The sequence below is a fragment of the Eretmochelys imbricata genome, chromosome 9 (genome assembly GCF_965152235.1).
Source record: "Eretmochelys imbricata isolate rEreImb1 chromosome 9, rEreImb1.hap1, whole genome shotgun sequence".
Lineage (NCBI taxonomy): Eukaryota > Metazoa > Chordata > Testudines > Cheloniidae > Eretmochelys > Eretmochelys imbricata.
The window spans coordinates 23,932,197-23,956,647 of NC_135580.1; the positions used below are offsets into that span (position 1 = coordinate 23,932,197).

The following is a 24,451-nucleotide window of genomic DNA, read 5'->3' on the forward strand; positions in this document are numbered from 1 at the left end:
ATTTAGACTTTTAAAATGGTGAGAATTCTTTTGTTGACAATCTTATGGCAGTTTTTGTCAGCAAAAAGTTTAGTTACTTTTCAATACACATTTTGGACAAAATGATTTATTTTTCCTTGTCTCTATTGCTCAAAGTATATAAAATTAAAGACATACCTCCCAGTAATCCTGCATTAGAAAAAAAAATGCACTCAGTCTTTTATCTCTAATTTCTAATTATTAGACCATATGTATGCAGAAGGCTGAAAAGAGAGGAAGGTTGTGCAAAATGTAGATATACAGTAATTTATAAGTACATTCCACATAACATGCACTAAACAAGTATTATCTTAATGAAAATAACGTGCACACATCAAGAAGAGAACAAATGCACAGAGTAAAATTCTATACTGGACTGTGTGTGAGGCTCCCAATTATTTTAATGGGAATTACATGAACAGACCCATTACATGTTCTTATGCGTTCAGAATTTGGCCTTTGGATTAAAATCACTCAATTAAAGGCATTTAAAGGCTTCGTTCTCCTCTTGAAGTGGATGAAATTCAGCCCTGTATGGAGAGCCCACACAAGGCCTATGCACCACCCTATTCTGAAGGCTTAAAAAAACCTTACGTGATATGCAAAAAAGAAAAGGAGTACTTGGGCACCTTAGAGACTAACAAATTTATTTGAGCATAAGCTTTCATGAGCTACGATGAAGTGAGCTGTAGCTCACGAAAGCTTATGCTCAAATAAATTTGTTAGTTACTAAAGTGCCACAAGTACTCCTTTTCTTTTTGCGGATACAAACACGGCTGCTACTCTGAAACCTGTCCTTAAGTGATATATATGCATTGTGAGGACTTGTGGCACATGGGTGAATTTCAGTTGGTGACTTCATATTTCCATGTTATCATTAATGAGCTATATATGTGTATCTACAAAATATAGGCCTGCTGTTTACATATGGTGGCAGGATTAAAAATGTTCAGATGGCCTTATAATTTACAGTTTAGTTATTTGCCGCAACAGCTTGCTAGGTTGAGAAAATATCTGCACTGAATTACAACAGTATATCCAGCACACTTCTGAATTATTTTACAATATGGAATATACCATGAGATTATATATTCTAGGTATTTTTAAAGCACTCCTCACTGTAGAGCACAACACATTGCAAGAGACAAAAGACTAAACTGTGGTAATTCAGAAGAAAATGTGTTGATTACATGTGCCATCTTAGCACTTACAGTACAGTAGACATTAAATAATATTTTCTTTTGTAGTATCTTCACAATATTACAAAGAATAAGCCACTGACAATAAGCTTGGTCCCTATGCAATTTTAATCTTTACTCTGTGAAAAATCTTCAAGTCCTCCAAATGTAAACTTTATTGAAAAAAAATAACAGTACATAGAGATGTTAGGAATCCTCGTCGTTCACAAGTAATGGTTCCACTTCCATTGCCACTAAACTGGGTCTTCTCTTGTTCTGCTTGCGATACATAATAAATTGTGCAGTCATCTGGATATTTTGGGTAAGAAAATGAACAACATGAGATACAAAGATAGCATTTTCTGCTCTTTTAAGAACAAAAAAATTGACAGACAGGATGAAAACTAGCCATCCATCAAATCCACCAACCAGTCTCGGACAGTGATCACTTTGATTCTTCAGATGAAGGTTCAAAACTCTCTACAGAGTTATGCCTATAATGTTTCTTCCTAGCTAGTTAATGGTTAATTTATGCTCTGATGCATGAGGGTTTATATCCTTATTTTTAATCTGAACTGTGGACATTTCTAAACCATGTGTGTGTAATCCTTCTTCAAATCCTGCTTCACTTGTTCTCAATTATGTCTTACGGCAATGAGTTAGTCAGTTTTACCAACATGGTGTTCTGGGAATTTAAGATTACTATCTTGTTGGCAGTATTCAGAATTTTTTTTAACTCTAAGTGACAGAATACATTAAATTCAGATATCCTCAGTTATGATGATCAAATTAATACACATTGGGTCAGATTCTGGCCCCTATATATGCCACTGGTGACTTGCAGGAGTATAAAGAAGCCACAATGACCTCAGGTGAAAGCCCCAGCACAGGAGCAGTGTATGACTGACATTGCCCTACACTGTACCTCCCTCCACCCGTAACCCTAGGCAAAAGGCCATGCTGGGGATGGAACCAGAGAGAGCATTTCAGAGGCATGAGGGAGAGTGGCCACAGTGCTTTGCACTTGGCCTATTTTAGGCTGCAGAGCAGCCCATAAGCAGATGAAGGGAGTCTACCATACATGAGAGCAGCCCTTGGGGGCCTGCTCTAACTTACTGTAGGGCTACTCTGATCCCCAGCCATATCCAGAATCTGGGAGGCACAGAGGCCGCACTCTAACCTCATATATGCAAATTTGCTCACTTTAAAACACTCCTTTCTTAGTAAAGAGGCAGAACCATGAGGAGAGAACCTGGCTTTCCAGTCACTTTGTGCAAGAGGTTCAATTAAACAATGCATATTTAGTTTTATTTATTTGTATAACAGTAGTGCATCAAGGCTCCAACTGGGAGATCAGGGTCCCACTGTGCTAGGCAATGTAAACATGCACAGTAAGAAATGGCTCCTACCCCAAAATTGTTTCTAAGCCAAATAAACAAGACAGAAGGTAGGAGGAGAAACCCACAGAGGCACTGAGAGGTGACTTGCTGTAGGTGACATGGCAGGTCAGGGCAGAGCTAGGAACAAAATCCAAGTCCAACTCCCAGACCAGCATCTCATCTACTAGACCAGTGGTTTTCAACCTTTTTTCATTTGAGGACCCCTAAAAAATTTCAAATGGAGGTGTGGACCCCTTTGGAAATCTTAGTCTGCGGACACACCCAGGGGTCTGCGAACCACAGGTTGAGAATCACTGTATTAAACCAAACTACTATTAGTGTTTATATCCAACCCTGAAGGGATTTTGGAGGAGGTGAAGTGGATGGGGTCAGGAAGGAAACTTAAGTCATAGGGACTTGCATGAAAGAAGGCTTAAAGGTCTAGAAAATGGATACAAGGGGGCATCTGTTTACCAGGTATCTTCACACACACAATACAATGCATGCTCTTATTCACATAGCTTTAGGTAAGACAGTCATACTACCACTATACTTCAAATCCCATTTTACAAATGAATAAGAGTTGCCCTGGGAGGAAACTTGGCACATCAGATCTCTATCGGGAACACTTTAAACAAGTTAAAATAAGTGGTCTAGTAGACAGTAGCAGTGAGACATTTGAAGCTAAGGCATGCTGCTATTTCAAAAAATATTATTACCATAGAAGCTTTCTGGAAGGTGTGGGTGGGTGAGGAGGCAATTCTCTACATCCTGGGCACAGCCCCATGAATTACCCTGCTTTCCCAAAGCTTTACAATACCCCACCTCTGGGGTCCCTTCCATGTAAAGACTAGTCAGAATTTCCTTCAGAGACAGTAGATAAGCACTCTTATTCACTGCTGTGTTAATATGGGGCTGTCTCCCTGCTTAGAGCTGAGCAATTTAGTTGCACAGCACTTCCAGCTACTGTGAGTCAGGAAACCAAGAGACCAGGAATTTGATAGGACCTCATCCTGCAAGAGACTGAGCACCTTCTGAGGGTGCTGAGTGCTTTCATCTCCTGATGAAGCATTAAGAGCACTTGTGGGACTGAGTCCCTCCACCAGTGTGAATAAGGAGTTACTCTACTGAAATCAGGCCTGGGATCTGGGAGTTGGGACAAGTGTGGATTTCCTGCATGCCAGCACAGACTATCATACTTAGCCCATGACCATTACCAGCCTGGTGGCCTGTTTTATGTAATGAGATTAAGAGCATGGGAAGGAACCAATTCCAAATAACTTGCAATGTACAATTTCAGATCAATATTTCCAGCACATATTTTTATTACTAGATGCACTTGTTATTTGGGGATTTAAGGAATAAAATTAAAGACCACTAAAGCTCTTTCCTATGGAAGCATGCTTACTGTTCATGTCCATAACTTTCTCAATGAAAACGGAGGCCTGAGCATGCAGACAGTTTGGCTGGCTCATAGCCATACTAACTAGATAGAACCAAGTCTTGGACAGTCACTGTGAACTAATGGATCAAAAATTTGTTTTCTAAGTATATAAAGATATTAATGTGCAATATGTGATATATGAAACCGTCCTGAAAAAAACGGATACTGAGAGAGGAGAAAGTTGTATGCTCAGTTGGGAAACTGCCCTTGCTGAATTGCCAGGTCAGGCTTAGATTCTCTGCATGATGTAATTGAATTACAACACAATGATGTTCTGTAAAAGTATATAATGAATTCCAAACGGACTGATAAGACTCTGGCTATTGTTGCTTAGCTCTGGCTGACTATACTTATTTTTGGGCCTCTAGTAACAATGTAATCTGCAAATAACTATGCAGCATTTCAATGTAGTTTGCTGACAGAGGCTGGACCTAATGTACTGCATGTCAAATAAAACAGAGATGGGGGGAAAATCTCTGTACTGAGGTCTGTTTAATCTAGGCACAAGGCATTGCTTTTGGGATTCAATTTACAGATAAAGACATAAAAAGGTTCAAATGGGACTGGTTGGGAGGTTTCAAGATGGAAACCTAATGGCCCAATTCTGTCCCTCAGCTACACGGGTGGATCTCCCACTGAAGTAAATCTCCAGGGAAATCAGTTAAAGTTTCATCCATGTGTTTGAGGGTGGATCTGGGAATTAACTACTCTAATATTTGGCATTTTATAGTACTTTATGATGAAGCATAAAGTAACTGCACATTCAGCCAAACTCTTATGCCAACCCAACCCTGTACTTCAACCAAAAGTTGGTGAAGAGTCATGACTCTTCCAATGTCCCTAAAGATGAAACAAACCTGGACCAGTGGGAAGAAAGTTCCAGAATCCCAGCTGATCTACTGAGAATGCCCTCCTGCAGCCAGTTCAGTCTAGGAACTAGTCTCTTGGCTAACTTCAGCTGCTACTGCAACAGACATATGTGCAAAAATTCTATAGTAGACAGTTATGGAGTAACTGGCTGACAGGGGAAGCATATTCCTAACCCAGTCAGTTAGAGGTTGGTTTTGTCCTTGCTGTATCCCATCTAATATAACTGTGGATGTTGTCAGAAATTAACTACCAGAAAAGAAAGTTAATGACTCAAAGGCAGTGATTATCCAAAAATGAGACTCCTTTTCTCTTCTGAAGATTGGGAGCTTTCTATTCCCACCCCCTCTGTTCCCAACAATCAAGAAAGATCCTGCTTGCCCCTTTTTGAATTACTCATGACTGTAATGTGGTGTGTGAGTTTGCTAGGATTTTCTGCAACAAACAGTAATGAAGCTCTCTTTGGAAAGCACTGATTTCCATATCTTGAGGACTTCTCAAGGCAGGAGGTCTGCTTTTGTTTCTCCTTTTCTCTTGATTACAAAGTTTCTTCAAATTCCCCAAGCCACGCTGGAAGCATCTGTTTTCAATATAATTTGAACTGGAGGACTACTAGGATTGGAATCAGACTCTAATCAAGTCAGAACTGAAAAATGAATGTCATGTGCACACAAGTATTGCGATTCTGGGCAGTTTGTGGCCAATATCAGAGTTCCTCTTAGGAATACATGATGGAAGGGCATGTACAAATATGCAAGTAGTGTACTGTCATGGTGATCAGCATCAAATTCTGATTTTCCTTTTTGTAAGTATAGGCAGTTTTATGTTTCCAGCTAAGGCCAAAATTTTCAGGGCTTTGTTTAGGGAACGAAAGCCTTGTGTGTCCAAACCAGGGCAAAAAGCCATGAAATGCTACAGTCTACTCATGCTAGAGAAGTATCTCATCAGTGATAAAACTACACCTTTTAATTTCAAAAGAGGCAGTTATCCTCAGTAGTAAATTACCACTGTAGTGAAGTTCTGTGTTTGTGTTGTGAAGGACCTTTTACTAGAACTTCATGTCTTCGGATGCCCAGAGCATGGTTGGCTATCCTGAGTGAAGAAGAGAGTTAGTCAATCTGAAGTTTTAACAATTGAACTGGTTATATGCTTTAAGCTGGTTCTGAGACTTCTTTTCACTGAATCCCAACTTTACATTTTAAATATTGTATCCCTCTTCCTCTTGTTAGTTTGAGCTACTGACGTGAAGTTCTCAATCCAGACAGGTCAGGAATACCTCCTTTAAATGCTAATGCTTAGCAAAATTGAAAGCTGGAAAATCCAGGCTCTCAGTTCCATACAATTAGATGGTTTGGAATTCTGTATTTATTAACTCAATTGTTGGGATCTCAGTAGTAGCCAATAATCCACAGAACCTTTCATCTAATATTAAACAGGGAGGGCCTTGGTGTACCAAAACTCATACTACAATTCTACTATTTGCAGTTGCTTAAAGTAGTACAGTAATGGAAGAGGTTAGTTCACATGAAACTACTCTGCCGTGATAAAACCAAGGCCATGTCTACACTATTGCGGTAAGTCGACCTACATAAGAATGTACAGACTGGGTAAGACCAAAGGTCCATCTAGCCCAGTACCCTATCTTCCGACGGTGGCCTGTGCCAGGTGCCCCAGAGGGAATGAACAGAACAGGTAATCATCAAGTTATCCATCCCCTGTCACTCATTCCCAGCTTCTGACAAACAGAGGCTAGGGACGCCATTGATGGACCTATCCTCCACAAATTTATCTAGTTCTTCTTTGAACCCTGTTATGGTTTTGGCTTTCACAACATCCTCTGGCAAGGAGTTCCACAGGATGACTCTGCGTTGTGTGAATAACTTAGCTGGAGTTGACGTACCTTAGGTTGAGTTACTGCGAGGGGTCGATGGGAGAAAATCTGCCGTCAACTTACCTCACTCTTCTCGTCAGGCGTTGGATACAGGGATAGACTGGAGAGCGATCTGCTGTTGATCTGGCGGGTCTTCACTAGACCCCCTAAATCGACCACTAATGGATCAATCTCAGAGTGTCGATCTGGGCTGTACGTAGACCTGCCCCAAGGCTCCTCTATGGATGTGTTGCACTTAAATTCATAAGGCTACTAAATAGGAGTCCAAATTCAGTTTAAAATGGGCTGGTTTTCCTACAACTTGCTGTTTTCTCCTTTCTTATGCATATCAAGGCCCTCCTGGTTCTTTGACTGGCTTTATAGACAAAACATGGAATTTTAACTGGCAAGGATAATGGGGTAGATAGTTATACAGGTGGTAAGACCAACAAATATGTTACCATTCACAAGACTTATGAAACAAAGGCTCAATATTGTTCAACAATTTGCTCTTATTAGTATTTTACAATCAACAAGAACAATCATCTTCCTAGAATGAGTGCACATATATAGCAATAACTAGCACACTGGAAACACACACAATACAAATCTGAATTAAGAGAGAAGTTCATTTAAGACCAAACTCCTTCTGTCAGTTGCAGCAGCCTGGCAAGCTAACCTATGTTGTAATATGTGCTATTGTGCATGACTCTTCAAAAATAATAGCTTACTTTAAGATACACTTAAATGCATGAATGCATATGTTTGTGCCCTGGGTGATGCACTTAGTTTTATGGACAACTGCAACATATGTTCACTACATATTATGTTTTCAAAAATATCTTAATAAGCTTCATGTTTGTCCTTTACCTCTAGATGAATCTGGCAAGAAGTTGATTTAAGATACCTTTAAAAATGGGCCAGTTTCAGTTATAATCTGCCTTGTGCACTTGGAAATAATTTGTGTGTTTCTCGGGTATTAAACACACATTAGCCATGCACAAATGGGAGGGCCATTGCGCGTGCCTAAAACTGAAAATTTAGTCCACTGTGTATTGACTACAAAAAGTAAAGCTATCCAATGTAGCTTTAATTTGGATACCTTATTCAAAGTTACTGGCCATCTTATAAAACTGGGCAAATCATTTTAAAAAAGACGACGTTTCACAATCAGTTTAGATGCAGAATGAAAGCCGTCCAAAACTCCAATTCAATCTCAAATTATTGTCTAATATTTAAAAACACACTTTTGAGAAACTCTTGCTCTAACTGGAAAAGGATACAAAAATATCTAGAAACAGAACTCCAAAGCTCCCAATGAGCCATGGAAGATGGTGTAAAAAGTAGAGGTTTCTGAGAGCCTTAGCTGCAGGCATCTTTAAAACAAGGCTCAGTCCATAAGTACAGTTTCCCATCATGGCTAATGCAAACAGCAGGTAAGATGTGCCTTCTGTGGACCTTCTCTGGAACTACAAATAAATATTAAAAAAAAAAAAAAAAAAAAACTTTGATAGGAAAATAAAAGTTGTCACATACATTATTACAGTGATCAGTTATGGATATTTTCCAGTTATTTTACTTTCTAACATGCCCCCACAAATTCAAACACTTATTCTTTTCCAGCTAGAAAACATTTACCTATGTTTCTAATGCTTCTGCCTCCATTAGATCTATTACTTTCTACACCAGAATAATCTAAATCAGTAGTAACGTGCATAGTTCTGGGGAATAATGCATGTTAACTCCTGCAGCTGCAGACCAGAATGGGACTCTAGCACATTATAAAATGTTACTGTTTATTTCTTCAGAAATCTGTTACTCCTTCCCTTTCTTCGGTGGAACATTTTGAAAATGCTTTAATAGCTTACTTCAGAGAGGCCTGTTGGATTGGAAATAAACTGTACTTCATGTGCCAAGTTTTTTCAATGTAAGATCAAAACGCATTCCAATGCCTGTTCTCTGCATATATAAAATCTTTCACTCATTGATAAGGCTAAGGTTTAGTCACGGGTATTTTTGGTAAAAGTCATGGACAGGTCACAGGCAATAAATAGGTTTCAGAGTAGCAGCCATGTTAGTCTGTATCCGCAAAAAGAAAAGGAGTACTTGTGGCACCTTAGAGACTAACAAATTTATTTGAGCATAAGCTTTTGTGACCTACAGCTCCCTTCATCGGATGCATGCAGTGGAAAATACAGTGGTTCTCCAAGTACTCCTTTTATTTTTGGACAATAAATAAAAATTCACGGCCCGCGACCTGTCCATGATTTTTATCAGAAATACCCCTGACTAAACCTCTACTTCTGGGGCCTCGTTGCTCTGGGGGACAACCTGCTGTAGTGCTGGGGGTTGACTGTCCCCTGGCCGCTGCTGCCAGGGACTGCTCTCTGGATGCCACCCCAGGACCACCGCTCTGGCCGCCCGGGGACCGCTGATGCTTGGGCAGTTCCCAGGGCACTCTCAGGAACACTGCTCAGGCGCTCCCCAGAGCCACCACACCGGCCGCTATTCTGCTGCCCGGGGCCGCAGCAGTGGCTGATGCGGCTAGCCCCGGGACAGGACAGCTGCTCAGATGCTCCACGGGGCCGCCCCAAGGACCTCTGCTTGGGCGGTCCCTGGGACCAGCCACACCGGCTGCTCCTTGCATAGTCCCTGGAGCCAGCTGACTGGGGCTGCCCGAGCAATGGCTGATGCAGCTGGCTCCGGGGTGGCCCCCAGGACTGCTGCTCAGGCGCTCCCCGGGGGCTGCTCCCAGGACCATTGCTCAGGCGGTCCACGGGACCAGCCACACCGTCCGCTGCTCGGGGGGTCCCCAGGCCCAGCTGAACCTGGGCCTCCCGAGCAATGGCCGGTGCGGCTGGCCCTGGGGATCACCGGAGGAGCTGGTCATGGGTCACTCCAGCCTTGGCCGGTGCTGCTGGCTGTGGGCTACCTGAGCAGGGGCTGCTCGGGTGGCCCTGAAGTCAGACACACCAGCCCCTGCGGAAGTCACGGAGGTCATAGAAAGTCACGGAATCTGTGACTTCTGCGACCTCCATGAAAGGATTGCAGCCTTATTCACTGACAGTAGGAAGATTATGAAATCAATAATGGGATTTCTGAAGTCATAGTGGATTATGTTTTAACTCACTGTACTCTATAAAACTCTCTACATTGTTTACTTACTTATTTAATAGAGAACACTTGGCAATCTAGAGATATAAACTGTATGTTTGCTTTTCATGTGCAATGCATACCTCTGCCCCCACCTTCAGATTCAGATCTACTTCTCCTGTCCTCTCTGAAAGATGTGCAGTTTTCCTTCCTTGCCTCTTCCCATTTCAGATAGTTCCAAATGCAAAGTTCAGATTTCAAATGGAAATGGAAGTTTGTGTTCAATGAGAGGAAGATTCCAGTGTATCAAGCAACAGGAAGCATTATGCAATTTAAGTGAACTCTCTCAAAAATATACTTACGTTTTTATACAGCTGGGGAAATCTAGATCCCAAGTAAAACATGCAAGATACATAGCCACAAATGAAACCTGACATTTCTATCATACCAAGAGTGTTCTGAAAAACCAACAAAAAACACAAAGATTTTGTTTAAAAATACCTTTTAACATTTCAAGAGGTTTTAACTTACAGTTTAACTTCCTCTCAAGGCCTGCATTATGGCCACTGACTTTCTGGAAAGGGACTGGATCAGAACTCCCTTCAAAGCAGTTCAATGCTGCTGTAAAAGAGGTGACTGCTAGAAAGAGTTTGATCTTTACCTCAGAGTGGTGCACATCAGAATCAAAGCTAGTTACATGCAACAGTTGGGATTTAATGCTAAACATTAATGCAAAATGCATCTATTCTCAATAGTGAAAGAGCTAGACTCGGTGATTAAAGTCAAAATTAAGAACTACAGCAATGGCCAGCGAAAAGCAAAGCACATTGTGGCAAGAAAGCACGACACTTAATGACTTTTCCACTGTGTTCAACATGAATTGTGTTAATTTCCCCACTCTGCTACATTTTGAAAATAAGGCTTCCCTGCTGAGCAATGTAGTTTGGATTACTGTATAGGTAATAAACCAGCACTATTACGAAGATCAGCAAAATGGTGGAATATACCCCTCCAGGAGTGCTGGAACAATTTTTATAGCGGGGGGGGGGGGTGCTGAGAGCCATTTAACCAAACTGTGAGCCATGTATATAATGGAAACCACATAAAGCCCCTGGCAGCACCCCTAGTTCCATCACCTATGTACCGCTCAACTCTCGTATTAGGCAACAGCAGATACAAGTGTAATTTCTTCCCACATCAGAGGCTAAACCTGGGTTTCCAGTCTCCAAATGACTGCCTATGTTACCTAGTATCAGTGAAGAGAAGGTGCATTCATATGTTACTCTAATTTAATCTACAGAGTTATGCATTCTAATATAGCTCCATTAGTAAGATAAAGTGCATCTTAAAAAGCGTAAATTCATAGCTTGCAAAATTCAAAAGAGGGACAATATCCTCCCAAACTCCTGCCCCTATTCAGGAGAAGGGATATTACATAACATGAACTATGCTCCATTTGTTTGCACTAAGTCATTACTTCATGTACATCTTTTTCCTCAGTAGGCAGGTACAATAATTGAAATAATGCAGCAGTAGCCTAGAGCTAGGAATGCATCAAGAAATATTCTCAGTTTGGGAGAAGTGTGAGATTATGGTCCTCACTCTTTTGAAGGAAAATCTAAACAGGTTGGGTAGAGGGGAGAAGAAAAAGAGCCTGCCTTCTTTCAGAAGATGGAAAAAGATTTCTTTAGGTACAAACTATGAAAACAATGCGAACTGAAAGCTTGCATGAGTGCACTCAAAATTTCTTTAGGAGAAAAAAGAACCCCCAATTCACTGTGACAGATTTTAATGTCTCAGTTAATATTTTCAGGCCACAAATTTAAAAGAAAACAATAGTGATTTTTACTACTGCCTTAAATGACTACAGAAAAATTCCGCTAATTAGTATATGTAGCTAAACAAGTTAATTACAAATAATTATAATCATTTCAGAATTTCCACTCATAGAAACTGGAAAGCTGTGTAATGCCTAATTGCCTGCATTTTAATAACACCAGCTGGAAATACAGCCTGATGTCAAACATCAAGACAGAAAGACTTAACTGCAAGACATCTCCATGGCTGTTTTTAGGCAACTTCTATATTTTGGGGAGGGGGTTTGGCAAGTATCGTTCAAACAAATACCCATAATATTGCGCACACAATTACTAAAGCAATTAGGATCATCATGCAAATTCCTAAGAAGCACACCCACAATCCTTACCAAAATTTTATTTATAGTCTTTTTGTGAAGGCGGGACGTTAACTAAAAAACAAACTACCTTGCTAGCTTCCAGCACAGTACTCTGGTCTTGGTTTCGTAGCAGTAGCTGACTGGGTAAAATTACACACAATGTTATAGACATCAAGACCCAGGTTACACAGAAATTCTTCAGGTTTATGCTGCCTACAATAAAATACAATAAGTCAGCTGACAAATGACTTGTTGGCTAGTAACATTGCTATTTGCTTGTTATTTAGCATATAGAGTTAAACATCTTCAAGTGAAGACAAGTTTCACATTCAATCCACTTTTTAAACTAGCTCCTGCTAACACATTCAGGTTTAGCTAGTACAATAATCAAAAAGTTGCTAAATACAATAGAACAGAACACTTTCTTTCCACAAGTATTGATTAAACACCCCAAATACAAAGACATTTGGAATGTAAATTTCATTCCATTGGTCCCAAAGGCTTTGCTGTTAATACAGGCCCATCCAGCAAAGCACTTAAGTACATGATTAACTAAGCATATGAGTGGTCCTACTCAAATCAGTGGGATTACCCATGCTTAAAGTTAAGCATGTGCTTATGTGACTTGCTGGATTGGGGCTATAGTCACCTACAAAGGATTTCAAAATAGCAGAAAATATTATAAATAATTCAGTAGATAAGGTAGCTCCTGTATTATAATACAGTCGTGCTTACTGGCTCCAGATGATATCAGCACTCCACTGTGCTAGAAGCTGTACTGATATACAGCAAGAGAAAGTCCCTGCCCTTCGAGTTTGCAGTCTAAACAGCCAAGACAAAGGACATATTACTATTGCCATTTAACAGATGGGGATCTGAAGCACGAAGACTAAGACCCAGATATTTAAAGATATTTAGCTGGTGCTGCACTCATCTAAACTCCTAAATCCCTTTTGAAAATTAATCAAGTCTCATAAATCAATTAGACTTTGCAATATTGAGCGCAGCACCAGCTAAATACCTTTAAATATCTGGCCCAAACCGACTTGCCCAAGGTCACACACGAGTCTGAGGTAGAGCTGGGAACTGAATCCAGATCTCTGGAGTCCCACTCCACCACCTTAACCTGAAAACTATCCTTCGCCTTCTAGTTAGGCACGAGTGTGACTGAAAAGTGGCACAGCAGCCGGACCTGTGAATATCCTTTTATTTTTTTAAGGTTATGAAATAAAAACAAAGAAAATCAGAGCTAAGGACACACCATGTAATTTTAATCTTGATGTGGTTAGATATTGCATGGATTTAAGAGCAGTTCCATATCTGCTGCCCTTGGTTCTTTATTCAGCTGGGCACGTCTAAGTTGTAACTCCGCTTTTTATTACCTTTGTTAGACCTTTAATTTTAATATTTATATTTTGACTTAAAAATGTTTCTATTGATATAGTCAGGTATGCTGTTTTTCCTGAGCTTTTACAATTTGAACAGAACTTTGACTGCTATTGCAATATAAATGGAAGACTGAAAATTTTCCAAGATTAAACACTATAATTACTTGCAGGATTTTATGAAGCAAATCAAGTAATTTCATTCCTTTTCCATTGGGTCTTTTTGACTACGTATAGTTATAGATACAGAACACATGAAAATGTCAAGTTATTTTATGCAGTTAGCAAATACAAAATAAAAAGTCCAACTTCGATCAAAATCAGGGAAACTAATTGAACATAACCTAATGGAAAGGAATGCAAGCTTTCAATCTTCTTTTACATATGTTTAGATAGCTGAAAGTAGATAGTAAAACTAAGGAATAAACTAAAGCAAGCAACTAGATTCCACAAATTATTGCATTTTTTAAACACCTATATAAAGTGACAGTCTTACATAGAAAATACTCACAGCTATTACAGAATTTTGGCAACTAGGAATATGTAACAAATTCTGAACAGACTAGTTGAATTTAGGGATAGATATAAATTACTCTGCAAAAATTGTAAATCATGCCCTAAGGGGGAAGAATGAGATTTTCACAGGGGCCTAAGAACACTTGAACTGGGATTTGGGTGCTCACCTCCTTTTAAACCCCTCTGAAAACTCATACTTGAAAGTTTAAGAAAAGAATATCAAGGACCAAAGTATTCCACTTCATATTGTGGGAAATGAATTAATTGTTGAAAATCTTACATTTTGTTGTCTTCTGATTCTTGAGCTTATAGTAGGCAAACTGTGAGATCACAATTACGTCCATGTTAACATAAAAGATGGCAGTGACAATCTAAAAGAAATCATAAGATGCACCTTCTTATACGTTCAACAAAATAGGATGGTCTTTTTGGAAATGATTTACATGATGTAGAGAACACAGAGATGATAAGTGCCAAAAGTTTGCAAAAAAGCTGTTTAGGATACAAACCAAGTTAGGCTGCTGCAGAGCACTGTAGTATATATTTACAGGAAGGCAAATTCCTGGTCCTTAGATCTGAGGCAGCACAGAGCTTGAGCTACGCAGTCCAACTACTGCTACAACTGCAAAGGTTTAAACAGATTTTAAAGGAATGTGGCACAATCCCTATCTGGGCTAGGTGTTAATCCCTTCCCTTACCCAGAGATGTGTCTCTGCCCCATCTGGGCGCCAGAAGTTCACTTAGGAAGGCAGGGTGCACGCTCACTGCCTCCCCCATACGAAAAGGGTGTGGCTGGCTGTCCTGCTATTGCCCAGCTGGGGAGATAGAATGGGTAATGCTGCCTGAACAGGGATCTTCTGCAGAACTGTGTTACAAACTGGAATTAGTCTCCACCCTGTCTTTGTCTCCCCTATGGCCTGTGACAGCCTTCCAGTTTACGAAGCACATTTTTTTTTAAAGCAAGAGGGGAAGGGAGATCAGTAAAGGCAGAAAAGGTTGCAGATCCAGCTAAAGTATCAATGCCTAGCTACATTGGTATTTTTCACAGAGAAATCTTCCTATTCCTACAATAAGTACTCTTTTCAAGTTATTCACGGATAAACCCATCTTTGACCTAGTTCCTTTTCTTTACTAATAGACAACTGGCCAAGGAAAAGGGGCAAGAGCTTCAATTTAAAAGGATATCGGTGGAATCTCCATCACTGGGGATTTTTAAGAGCAGGTTGGACAAACACCTCTCAAAGATGGTCTAGATAATACTTAGTCCTGCCTTGAGTGCAGGGGACTGGACTAGATGACCTCTCGAGGTCCCTTCCAGTTCTATGATTCTAACTTGGAGAACTGGTCTGAAATCAACAAGATGCAATTTAATAAAGCCAAGTGCAAAGTACTTAGGACAGAAAAATCAAATGCACAAATACAAAATGGGGAACAACTGGTTAGGCAGTAGTACTTCAGAAAAAGATTTTGGGTTATAGTGGATCACAACTGAATGTGAGCCAACAATGTGATGCAGTTGTGAAAAACCTAATATTCTGGGGTGTATTAACAGAAGTGTTTATGTATGACATAGGAGGTAATTTTTCTGCTCTTCTCTGCACTGCTGAAGTCTCAGCTGGAGTACTGTGTCCAGTTTTGGGGTCCACACTTTAGGAAAGATGTGGACAAACTGGAGACAATTCAGAAGAGAGCAACAAAAATGTTCAAAGAGAGGCTGACCTATAAGGAAAGGTTAAAAAACACCGGATATGTTTAATCTTGAGAAAAGAAGTTGGGGGGGGGGGGAAACCTGGTAAGTCTTCAAATATGTTAAGAGCTGTTATAAAGAGGACTGTGATCAATTTTTCTCCATGTCCTCTGAAGGCAGGAAAAGAAATAATTGGCTTAATCTGCAGCAAGGGAGATTTAGGTTAGATATTAGGAAACACTTTCTAACTGTAGGGACTGGAATAGGTAACCAAGGGAGGTTGTGAAATTCTCATTAAGGATTTTAAGTACCAGTTAGACAAACACCTGTCAGGGAAGATCTAGGTATAGTTGGTCCTGCCTGGGTTGGGCGATGGACTAGATGACCTCTCAAGGTCCCTTCCAGTCCTACATTTCTACTATTCTAGAACAATTTGATTTTGTTGTTAGACTACAAAAAGTTAATTGACTCCACTCACACTCAACCCGACTTATGAGGGAAACTTACTTTGAAAATAAACTGGAAAATTCCCACTGAACTTCTTATCAAATAAAGCCCATTTAGTCTACTTAAATGCTTAATTGTGTGAAATGGTTTATGCAATACAAGTAATAGTATAAAGGGAAGTAGCTCGTGATACAGAATCACTTCTACTGTGCTAACGAAGCCACACAATACAAACTTATAAAAGGGTGATGAGTAGATGAAGAGAGCAAACTTGGCAATAATTTGCTTTTCTAGTATCTGTCTCTCCCTGCAACAGCTAAAAATATATATTTTAAAAATGATAAATCATCATGTAGAAAAGCTGATTACCTGAATTGGCAGTTGATTTGTTAAATAACAGCCTATGAAATTTGTAAGGTCCCCACCAATCCAACACAGCAAAAAGCCCAGAGAGAGTGCTTGGTCCACTTTTCCATTCTGATAAGCAACATAAAGTTGACTATGAAAAAAAAAAATCACAAGAGATGCAAACATGAAACATTTAACTTCTTTAAATACATTTTACTTTAAAAAAGCCCAGTCACAAGGAATTTCCTGTAGAGGGACTAAATGACAAAACTAGTATTTTGAAAAAAATACGTCCAGCTCAATATTTCTGGTTCTCTTAAGCCTAGAAATAACAGGCTCAACCTGTCCCCAATACTGCTTGCTTGCATATGCTATTTTTCCATGGCAGGGAGTGAAACACACCATCTGAACAGCATAACCAAGCTATTAGTGTTTGATGTACCATGCTGTAGTAACCATCTTTAGTAATGTTGAAACTGGAAAAACATTCACATTTTGCAATAAAATGGCGAGGGATACACAAAGCTTCTATGACAGAGGGATGAGAGTCTATTAGCAGTTTAATGCAATGCTCACCAACGTCACAGTTTTAATGTAAAGGTGTCTTTCAAATAATATTTCAGAGGCTGAATGGCTCAAAAATGGTTTTATTCTTCATGATTTCCAGACACCCTTTACTAGTTCAGTAACTAATATTCTCCCTATGTGGAGACATTTTCACCTATTCAGCTCCTGCTATTTCCTACCTGCATATTTGAAATATGAACCCAGCATAAGCACCTCACACAGCACTGCAGAAATGCTGACCGACACTCCGTTTCTGACCCTTTCTCAGTCCCAGTGTTCATTGACCAGGAGCAGCAGGATAGTATGTGACACATAACATGTGGTTTAAATAATATTAGTCCACTCTCCACTAAAGACTGCAGGTGTGTGCACACATGCAAGTGTAGGAGAGATGAGGTGAGGGTGACATAGGCCATATACATTACCACTTCTGTTGGCCAAACTTATGTCCTTCAGCCATGTGGGAAAAAAACTACCCTCCTGAATGACGTATGTTTGGCCGGCATAAGTGGTAGTGTGTACTGTGCTATGTTGGTAGGAGAGCTTCTCCTGCTGACATAAAACCACCTCCATGAGTGGCAGTAGCTATTTTGTCAATGGGCGAGCTCTCTCCCATAGGCATAGAGTGGCAATAGGAACGATCTTACAGTGGCGCAGCTGCACTGATGCCGCCGTAAGCTCGCTAATGTAGACATGGCCCTATTCTCATTTGCTCTCAGCGGCAGAGATTTGTGTCAGATTGGCGCAATAAAATAAGTACATCAAGCTCTTTTGCCAACCACCAAATACTGAAATACTGTTCTAAACATGAACATCATACTACTTTGGCATATGCTATTATGCAGATGGAAACAGAAATGTATCCAAGATCAACTTTAAAAAGGCAGCTTTTGAAAAAGGCTTCAGGCAAGATTACTCATGTGAATCTGAAGACTGCTTAAGATTTTAAACTTACGGTAGTGCAGCAAACAGAAAACAGACAATGGAAATCAGTCCTATGACAACGCTCCAGTACTCCCACGCATTTTCTACACATTCTTCCAAGAGATGCCAAATCCATGGTGTTCCATTTATACACAATCTCCTATTCTCTACTGAAGAGATATTGAAAGCATGTGTATACAGCTGAGGAGCCATCATTCAAGTGCTGAGATTCAATTTCAGACGTTTATTTTTGGCTCTGTTTTTACCCCATGCAAATCCACAAATCCGTTTATCAATGCTGAATATCCTCTCTCTCAAAAAACCTCCACATCCAGACGGATGACTTGATATAGCAGATATTTCCAATCTTATAAATGGACCTGCCAAATTCAATGACACAAAATACAGCCAGTGTGACTATATCAATTTAAAAGACCAGATCAAAGTTTTCAGTAATTTGGCCACAGGAAACATTGTTTGGGAACATAAAGTCAAACAGAATAAAACTGCAAATACAGACTCTAATCCATAATGCACTTGCTTATATTTACTGTTTATTAAAAAGGAAAAATGGCATTGTCCAGAACCAGGTATTACACAAGCAAATACCGTACAGGTTACTCCACACAATGTACTAATGCATAATCCTAATTTACGTCACCTGTGGCATTTGAGTACCTGGTCTGCCTTTGGTAGACTGACAGTTGTGCAGTGGTACCAAACTTTAATATATCTGTAATGTGAAAAAACTGTACACTACAGGGTAATGTAAATCAAGCAACTCACTTACCCTTCAGACGAAAGCCAGGTTTTGAATCCAGGCCTCTTAGGGTAAGATTAGCCCACTGAAATAATGGGCTACCAAATATCCTTTTTAATGATAATGGGTCAGATTGTGAACCCCTCATTCACATTTGTGAATACTTGCTCACATGAATACCCTCACTGACTTCAAGGTAACTGCTCATGTAAGTATTGCTTACCACTGCAAATAAGGGCTTCATATTCTGGCTCTCTGATATCTCCAAGCATTTAAGAAGAAATCTGTTACATCAGAATTTGTTCATGATGTCAGATAATTAAGAATAGGATTCTGTTTAAACTTGGTCTGGAGTCTAAATCACATAATATTGATTTCTTGTAACTTTCCAAATAAGTCCTCCAGAATATATTTCTTTGAATCAGGCCACAAAACATCACATTCACAATGGATTTCTAAAATTTGTTTTCCCTTTATTATAAGTTTGGCAAGTTTTATATTTCTGTATTTCAAGTAAAATACCCAGTATTTCAAATTTGTTTTTTGTTGTTTGCTTCAGCTGGTAAGTTACATTTCTAACTTGAAAGGCTCAAGAAACACCAGTTTTTCTAAACACAAATAAGGCATGCCTCAGCACTGAGTAAAATTAAAACAAATGGCTTTCAGGAAGTACAAGTTTATCTTCAGTATGCCATTGACCAAGTAACATGGAATGAACTAGAAAACAAGCTTTCCAAGGGTGTTGTGGAGGTGTCAGTAGCAACTCCAGAGTGAAGTCTGCATGAAGATACCACAGATACAGAGTCTAAATTCCATATATCATACGTGTGGGAATGGGGCTGGGAGGGGAATTACATGCCTCAGCACCACACTGATAAATCTTACTCTTAGGTTAATGACAGAATTTCAAGAAAGTCATTTCAGGTTTCTAGAGATTTTATACACACACTTCCAAGTGCATAACACGAATGATTAATATCTGTGTGAGAGCACACTGTTCCACTATAAGTAACACAGAACCATGTTAGATTATGTAGCCAGTCTGTAAGGGATTGGGTTGAAGCTGTTTTTACAATACAACAAGCTATTTTCAATATCTTTTGAAATCTTACAGGTTGATGGCATAAAATAAATGCTGTACATTATAAAATTGGGATTAGCTTTACCCTCCCAGGGCTTGTTCTATACTTCCATGAGACCTCTGGTAGCTGTATTGTCATAATGTGGTGCAGGCTGGGGCATCACATTGCAGATAGAGCTGGATGGCCTTGGGGGGGAACTGATGTCACAGCACCTAAAAAAAAATATATATATATTGACATTGTACTGAATCCCCCATTTAGCCTGGCTAGTGAATGGCTCAGCACTTACTGCTGAGGTCACTGATCTTTGTAGCCATTTCTGCAAGTCACTTTTAAAGTTTAACAACTGTGTGTGGATGGTGACAGGGGAGACAGGCATGTTTTAGATACACTTGCCTGATCTTGCACCACTGAAGTCATGGACCACACCAATTGTTAGGCATGATGCCAAAGGGCAAGTATCTTCAGTCATTCAGAAAGTATTATTGTTGTGAGAGATTCTTACATTTTCTAAAGGTTGTTTAACAAGTAATTATTTAAAAAGGAGTACTTGTGGCAGCTTAGAGACTAACAAATTTATCTGAGCATAAGCTTTTGTGAGCATCTGATGAAGTGAGCTGTAGCTCACGAAAGCTTATGCTCAAATAAATTTGTTAGTCTCTAAGGTGCCACAAGTACTCCTGTTCTTTTTGCGAATACAGACTAACATGGCTGCTACTCTGAAAGTAATTATCTGTGCACCCACGGCACCCATATAATCTGAACATTTAGCTGTCAGATTCCATTTCTTGCAATTTCTATTTCACAGATCTGTAGAATGGGCTAGATAAATGAGCAATTTGATTAAACACTGTTCAAACTATGGTTCCAATGCTGTAGATCTATGTGGGTATTCAGTATAAGCAAGCTAATAAGGACTCAGTCACCTGACTTCATTGTAGGTTAACCTACCCTCTTCCACCATGCTGCCCCTACCCCCCACCCCCAAATAAACAAACAAACCTGCAGCCATTACAGAAAACCAAACACTTCAAAAGCTGGTGCAGACTACATGGGCTCCAAACGCTTCCCATGAATGAAATCCTTGTCTTTGGCCTCTTGCCACACAACACATATAAGGCATGTGGTTATTCTGGGATTATTTTTACTTAACATTTATGTGGTACCCTATCTTCAGTGTTGGCAACTCCTGTGAATTCGTTGTAAGTGTTGCAATAATTTCTTGTTTCTCTTAAAGCTCCAGCTATTGGAGTAATTTTGCACAGTGCTTTGCAACTCTAAAAGTCATGATGACAAAATCATCAGCTCTGTTAGATGCTGGGACCTCTCTATGCTATCCACCCAGCCCTATTCCCTATGACAAAGTTCTGGGGAAGGCTTAAAACCCACATTCTTTTGTTGCTGCTGGGATCATGCTATTCCTAGACCAGGTGAGTGTCCTTTTGTTCCTTTCTGGGGTTGTTTTAACTCAGTTCAGTGTTGCATTGGGAAATGCACTGTAATGAACAAATTCTCATATCTATTAATGATGGTGGAATATTGCAGGATTTCCTGGGCTCAGACCAGTTTAATCCACTTGAGGAAGCTAATACACCTTTTTGTCCCTTCTGCACAGAAATTTTAAATTTTTTCCAACAACTTCTTAAAGCTCATGAGGTTACTTTTTTTCAATTAAGTTCCTCAAAACTGACTACGTTCCCTGAGGAGAGACAAGAGGATAAGACGATAGGTACAACAGAAAGAGAAAAATGTGTTGTCTGAGTCACCAGTGATAATAAAAGGAAAAGAAAATGTAAGGAGGCATCTATCTTTTGCTTTCATCACAACTCTTTACGTGCCCAACCCAGTATTTCTGTAAGAGGGTTAAAATTTTTTTTTCCTCTAGATATTTTACTGGCTTTTCTTTTGAGATTACTATACATACTGTAGTTACTGCCATTAAGTCCTTGGAAAAATTATTCTCAATTACATGCTGTTTCTACCATAATGAATGACTTAGAACACAGTACTCAGATCTCAGAAAGACTTGTAATAAGGGCTTGTCTACATGAGGAAATTGATCAGAAGAGCTACTGTGCTTTAAATTCCCACCCTACCTTATCCCAGAAAACTTCCCTAGGTAGACAAGCCCTAAGATCATATTGAGGAGAGGAAGGCAGGCCTTGTAGTAAAGCGGCTGTATTAGGACTCAGGAGATCTGCCATAAACCTCCTGTCTCTCCTTGGGAAAGCTGCAGGCAGGCAAATTTTCACAAGTGGCCACTGAGTTTTGAGTGCCTCTCTTCTTGGATACCAAGCAATAAGACTCTCTTAAAGGTGCCTGACTATGAATTTATGTGTTTGAAAGTGGTCGTCCCCCCCCCCTCAGTTTCAAATAATAATATTAATTAAATCCAGCTTGAGATTTTGGAAGGGAAAAATCAGTTGTGGAGTATTTGTATTTACGTATTCCTAACAAAATCAGTGGAACTAGTCTATGTGATAAGACTTACAACTTATTTCATTCACTTGATCCTCCTATTTTACTCCTACAACTCTTTCATGTTCCTATTTTCTTTAAATAATCCTTTTACTGGTTGCATGCTCTCAGCATGGGTGATTGTCTCTTTAGGATCAACAATCAAATATGTATATCACATTTGAGGGGAAAAAAAACTAATTTTTTTCAATAGGGAGCTCCCAGTTTATCCTGGTAAAATTCAGCTGGAGAAATAAAGTCAATTTTTGAAAGGGGACAAGCCATCCAGGAGCAAGGTGAGCAGTAGTAGCAGCATGTGAATAGCACATGCTATTAGTAGCATAGTAATAGTAGCAGCACAGGTACATTGACAGATTGAGAACGCTGGGTGTAGGTCAAACACAAGCTGCCAAAATCCATCCCAGAGGCCCTTTCCCAGTCTTTAGAAGAACTGGAATTCTTTGAAGGTGCCACAGGGGGAACTGGCATAATAATGTATGGAGGTGGTTATTAAACTTTTTTGTATTGTGATCCCACTCAAACAATATCATTCTCCTAATCCTGAGCCCATATCTTCCCCGAGGCAACCACAGTATTGGGTCAGGAGAAGAAAAAAGTAATGAGGATGTATTTAAAGCCAGCAAATGAACATAATTTAACTTTAATCTGGATGCTGCTGTTATTCTGTTGCACACACTTCACACCAGAGCTCTCTCTATTTCCTGTGTGGGAGAAGGGCCAGAACTTTATATTTAGTTCATGAACTCTCCTTCAGTTTGCTCTGCCCCCATGTGTATTTGCTACTCCGCCCTTCAGTATTTATTCGGTGCCCTCTGTAAATACGATCCGCTGAATTTACAGCACCGAGGCCAAAGAAAGGTATGAGGCAGACATGAATGGCCAGGGCCAAAGGGAGATCAAAGTGGAGCTGTTTGAGGGAGGGAAAACAAACCCAAGAGGAGGGCAAAGCACCAACCTGGCAATAGCTACCCAGCTTCCTTCAGGCAAAGGGAGGGAGAATCCCCAGTCCCAGGCTGAATCTCACAGGTCTCTGCCTGCTACCTAGCACACCAGAAGGTCCCTTCCGGGGGCAAAAAGTCCCTGTGGAGAGGGAGGGGAGGAAGTGAACCCCAAAAGCACAATACAAGAGCAGGGATCCCTGGGGCTACCCCCCTCCCGCCTACACGGGAATCCCGGCCCCGCAACGGACCCCACTGCCGAGACGGGGACTCCGGCCTCGTAATCACCCAGCCCAGCGCGGGGAGAGTCCCTCTGCCGCCGAAGCCCCAGCGCAGCCCCACAAGCCCTGCGCGGCTCCCTCCAGCCGAGCCCCAGAAGAACGGAGTCCCTGTCTCCGGCCTCCCTCCAGCCCCGCCTCCGCACGCAGCAGGCGAGCGCGAACCTGCCTCTGCAGCCCCTGCTCGGCGGCGGCAGCGCCCGGCCCAGTCCACCGCCTTCCCCAGCGTCCCGCCATCCGGCCCGGCCCACAGGCCGCTCCCCCGGCCCCGCCCAGTCGCGGGCCCGGGCAGCGGGGAGCAGCGGCGGCCGGAGCGGAGCCAGGGCGCCCTCTGCAGGCAGCGGGGGGTATCTGGCCATCACAGGGCGAGCACACCGACTCGGCACACAACGCAGACACTCGCTGACGCAGTGCCCACCCAGAGGGAACCACACCATTGGCATACAGACAGTACACACACAGCTGTGCTCATTGGCACCACCCACAGCCGTGAACTTTGTCACACACACCAACCCACTGACATCACACATTGTAACCCAACATAAACAGACCTATAGAAGACATACCCATAGGCACTGACTCATAATACACATGTAGCGACAACATACACGACTAGAGTCCCCGGGCGGCCCTGATACCCCAGTTGCCACAGACACATTCCATAGACACGTGGCATACACTCACAAGAGAGGTATCCCTACACACCCTGAGTCAACAGACCCACACACAGAAGTGTACCAGTAACGTGGAGCACTCTGACAGGTTTCAGAGTAACAGCCGTGTTAGTCTGTATTCGCAAAAAGAAAAGGAGTACTTGTGGCACCTTAGAGACTAACCAGTTTATTTGAGCATAAGCTTTCCTGAGCTACAGCTCACTTCATCGGATGCATACTGACATGCATCAGATGAAGTGAGCTGTAGCTCACGAAAGCTTATGCTCAAATAAATTGGTTAGTCTCTAAGGTGGAACACTGTAATTTCATTTCCTATCGCCACACTTAACCGCTTACATCAGT

At 40.8% G+C, this 24,451-nt stretch overlaps 1 protein-coding gene across 5 annotated transcripts; it reads right to left on the minus strand.

Annotated features, from left to right (window-relative positions):
- Window positions 1-729: 729 nt before the first annotated feature.
- Window positions 730-23,691, minus strand: LOC144269882 (lysosomal amino acid transporter 1 homolog). Of its 5 annotated transcripts, none has more exons than XM_077825880.1 (12): window positions 23,601-23,691; window positions 23,175-23,299; window positions 19,826-19,953; window positions 17,931-18,279; window positions 16,430-16,559; window positions 14,207-14,297; window positions 12,114-12,238; window positions 10,212-10,307; window positions 9,993-10,067; window positions 8,040-8,225; window positions 6,841-7,026; window positions 730-1,505 (listed from the first exon to the last, which is right to left on the minus strand). In XM_077825880.1, exons 4-12 carry the CDS (start codon window positions 18,113-18,115, stop codon window positions 1,404-1,406), a joined length of 1,176 nt encoding a protein of 391 aa, XP_077682006.1. In that variant the 5' UTR covers window positions 18,116-18,279; window positions 19,826-19,953; window positions 23,175-23,299; window positions 23,601-23,691; the 3' UTR covers window positions 730-1,403. The 5 variants fall into 5 exon arrangements, with proteins under 5 accessions (XP_077682006.1, XP_077682007.1, XP_077682008.1 ...); XM_077825881.1 differs by having other exon boundaries at window positions 19,801-19,953; XM_077825882.1 differs by lacking the exon at window positions 9,993-10,067.
- Between the last annotated feature and the right edge of the window lie 760 nt (window positions 23,692-24,451).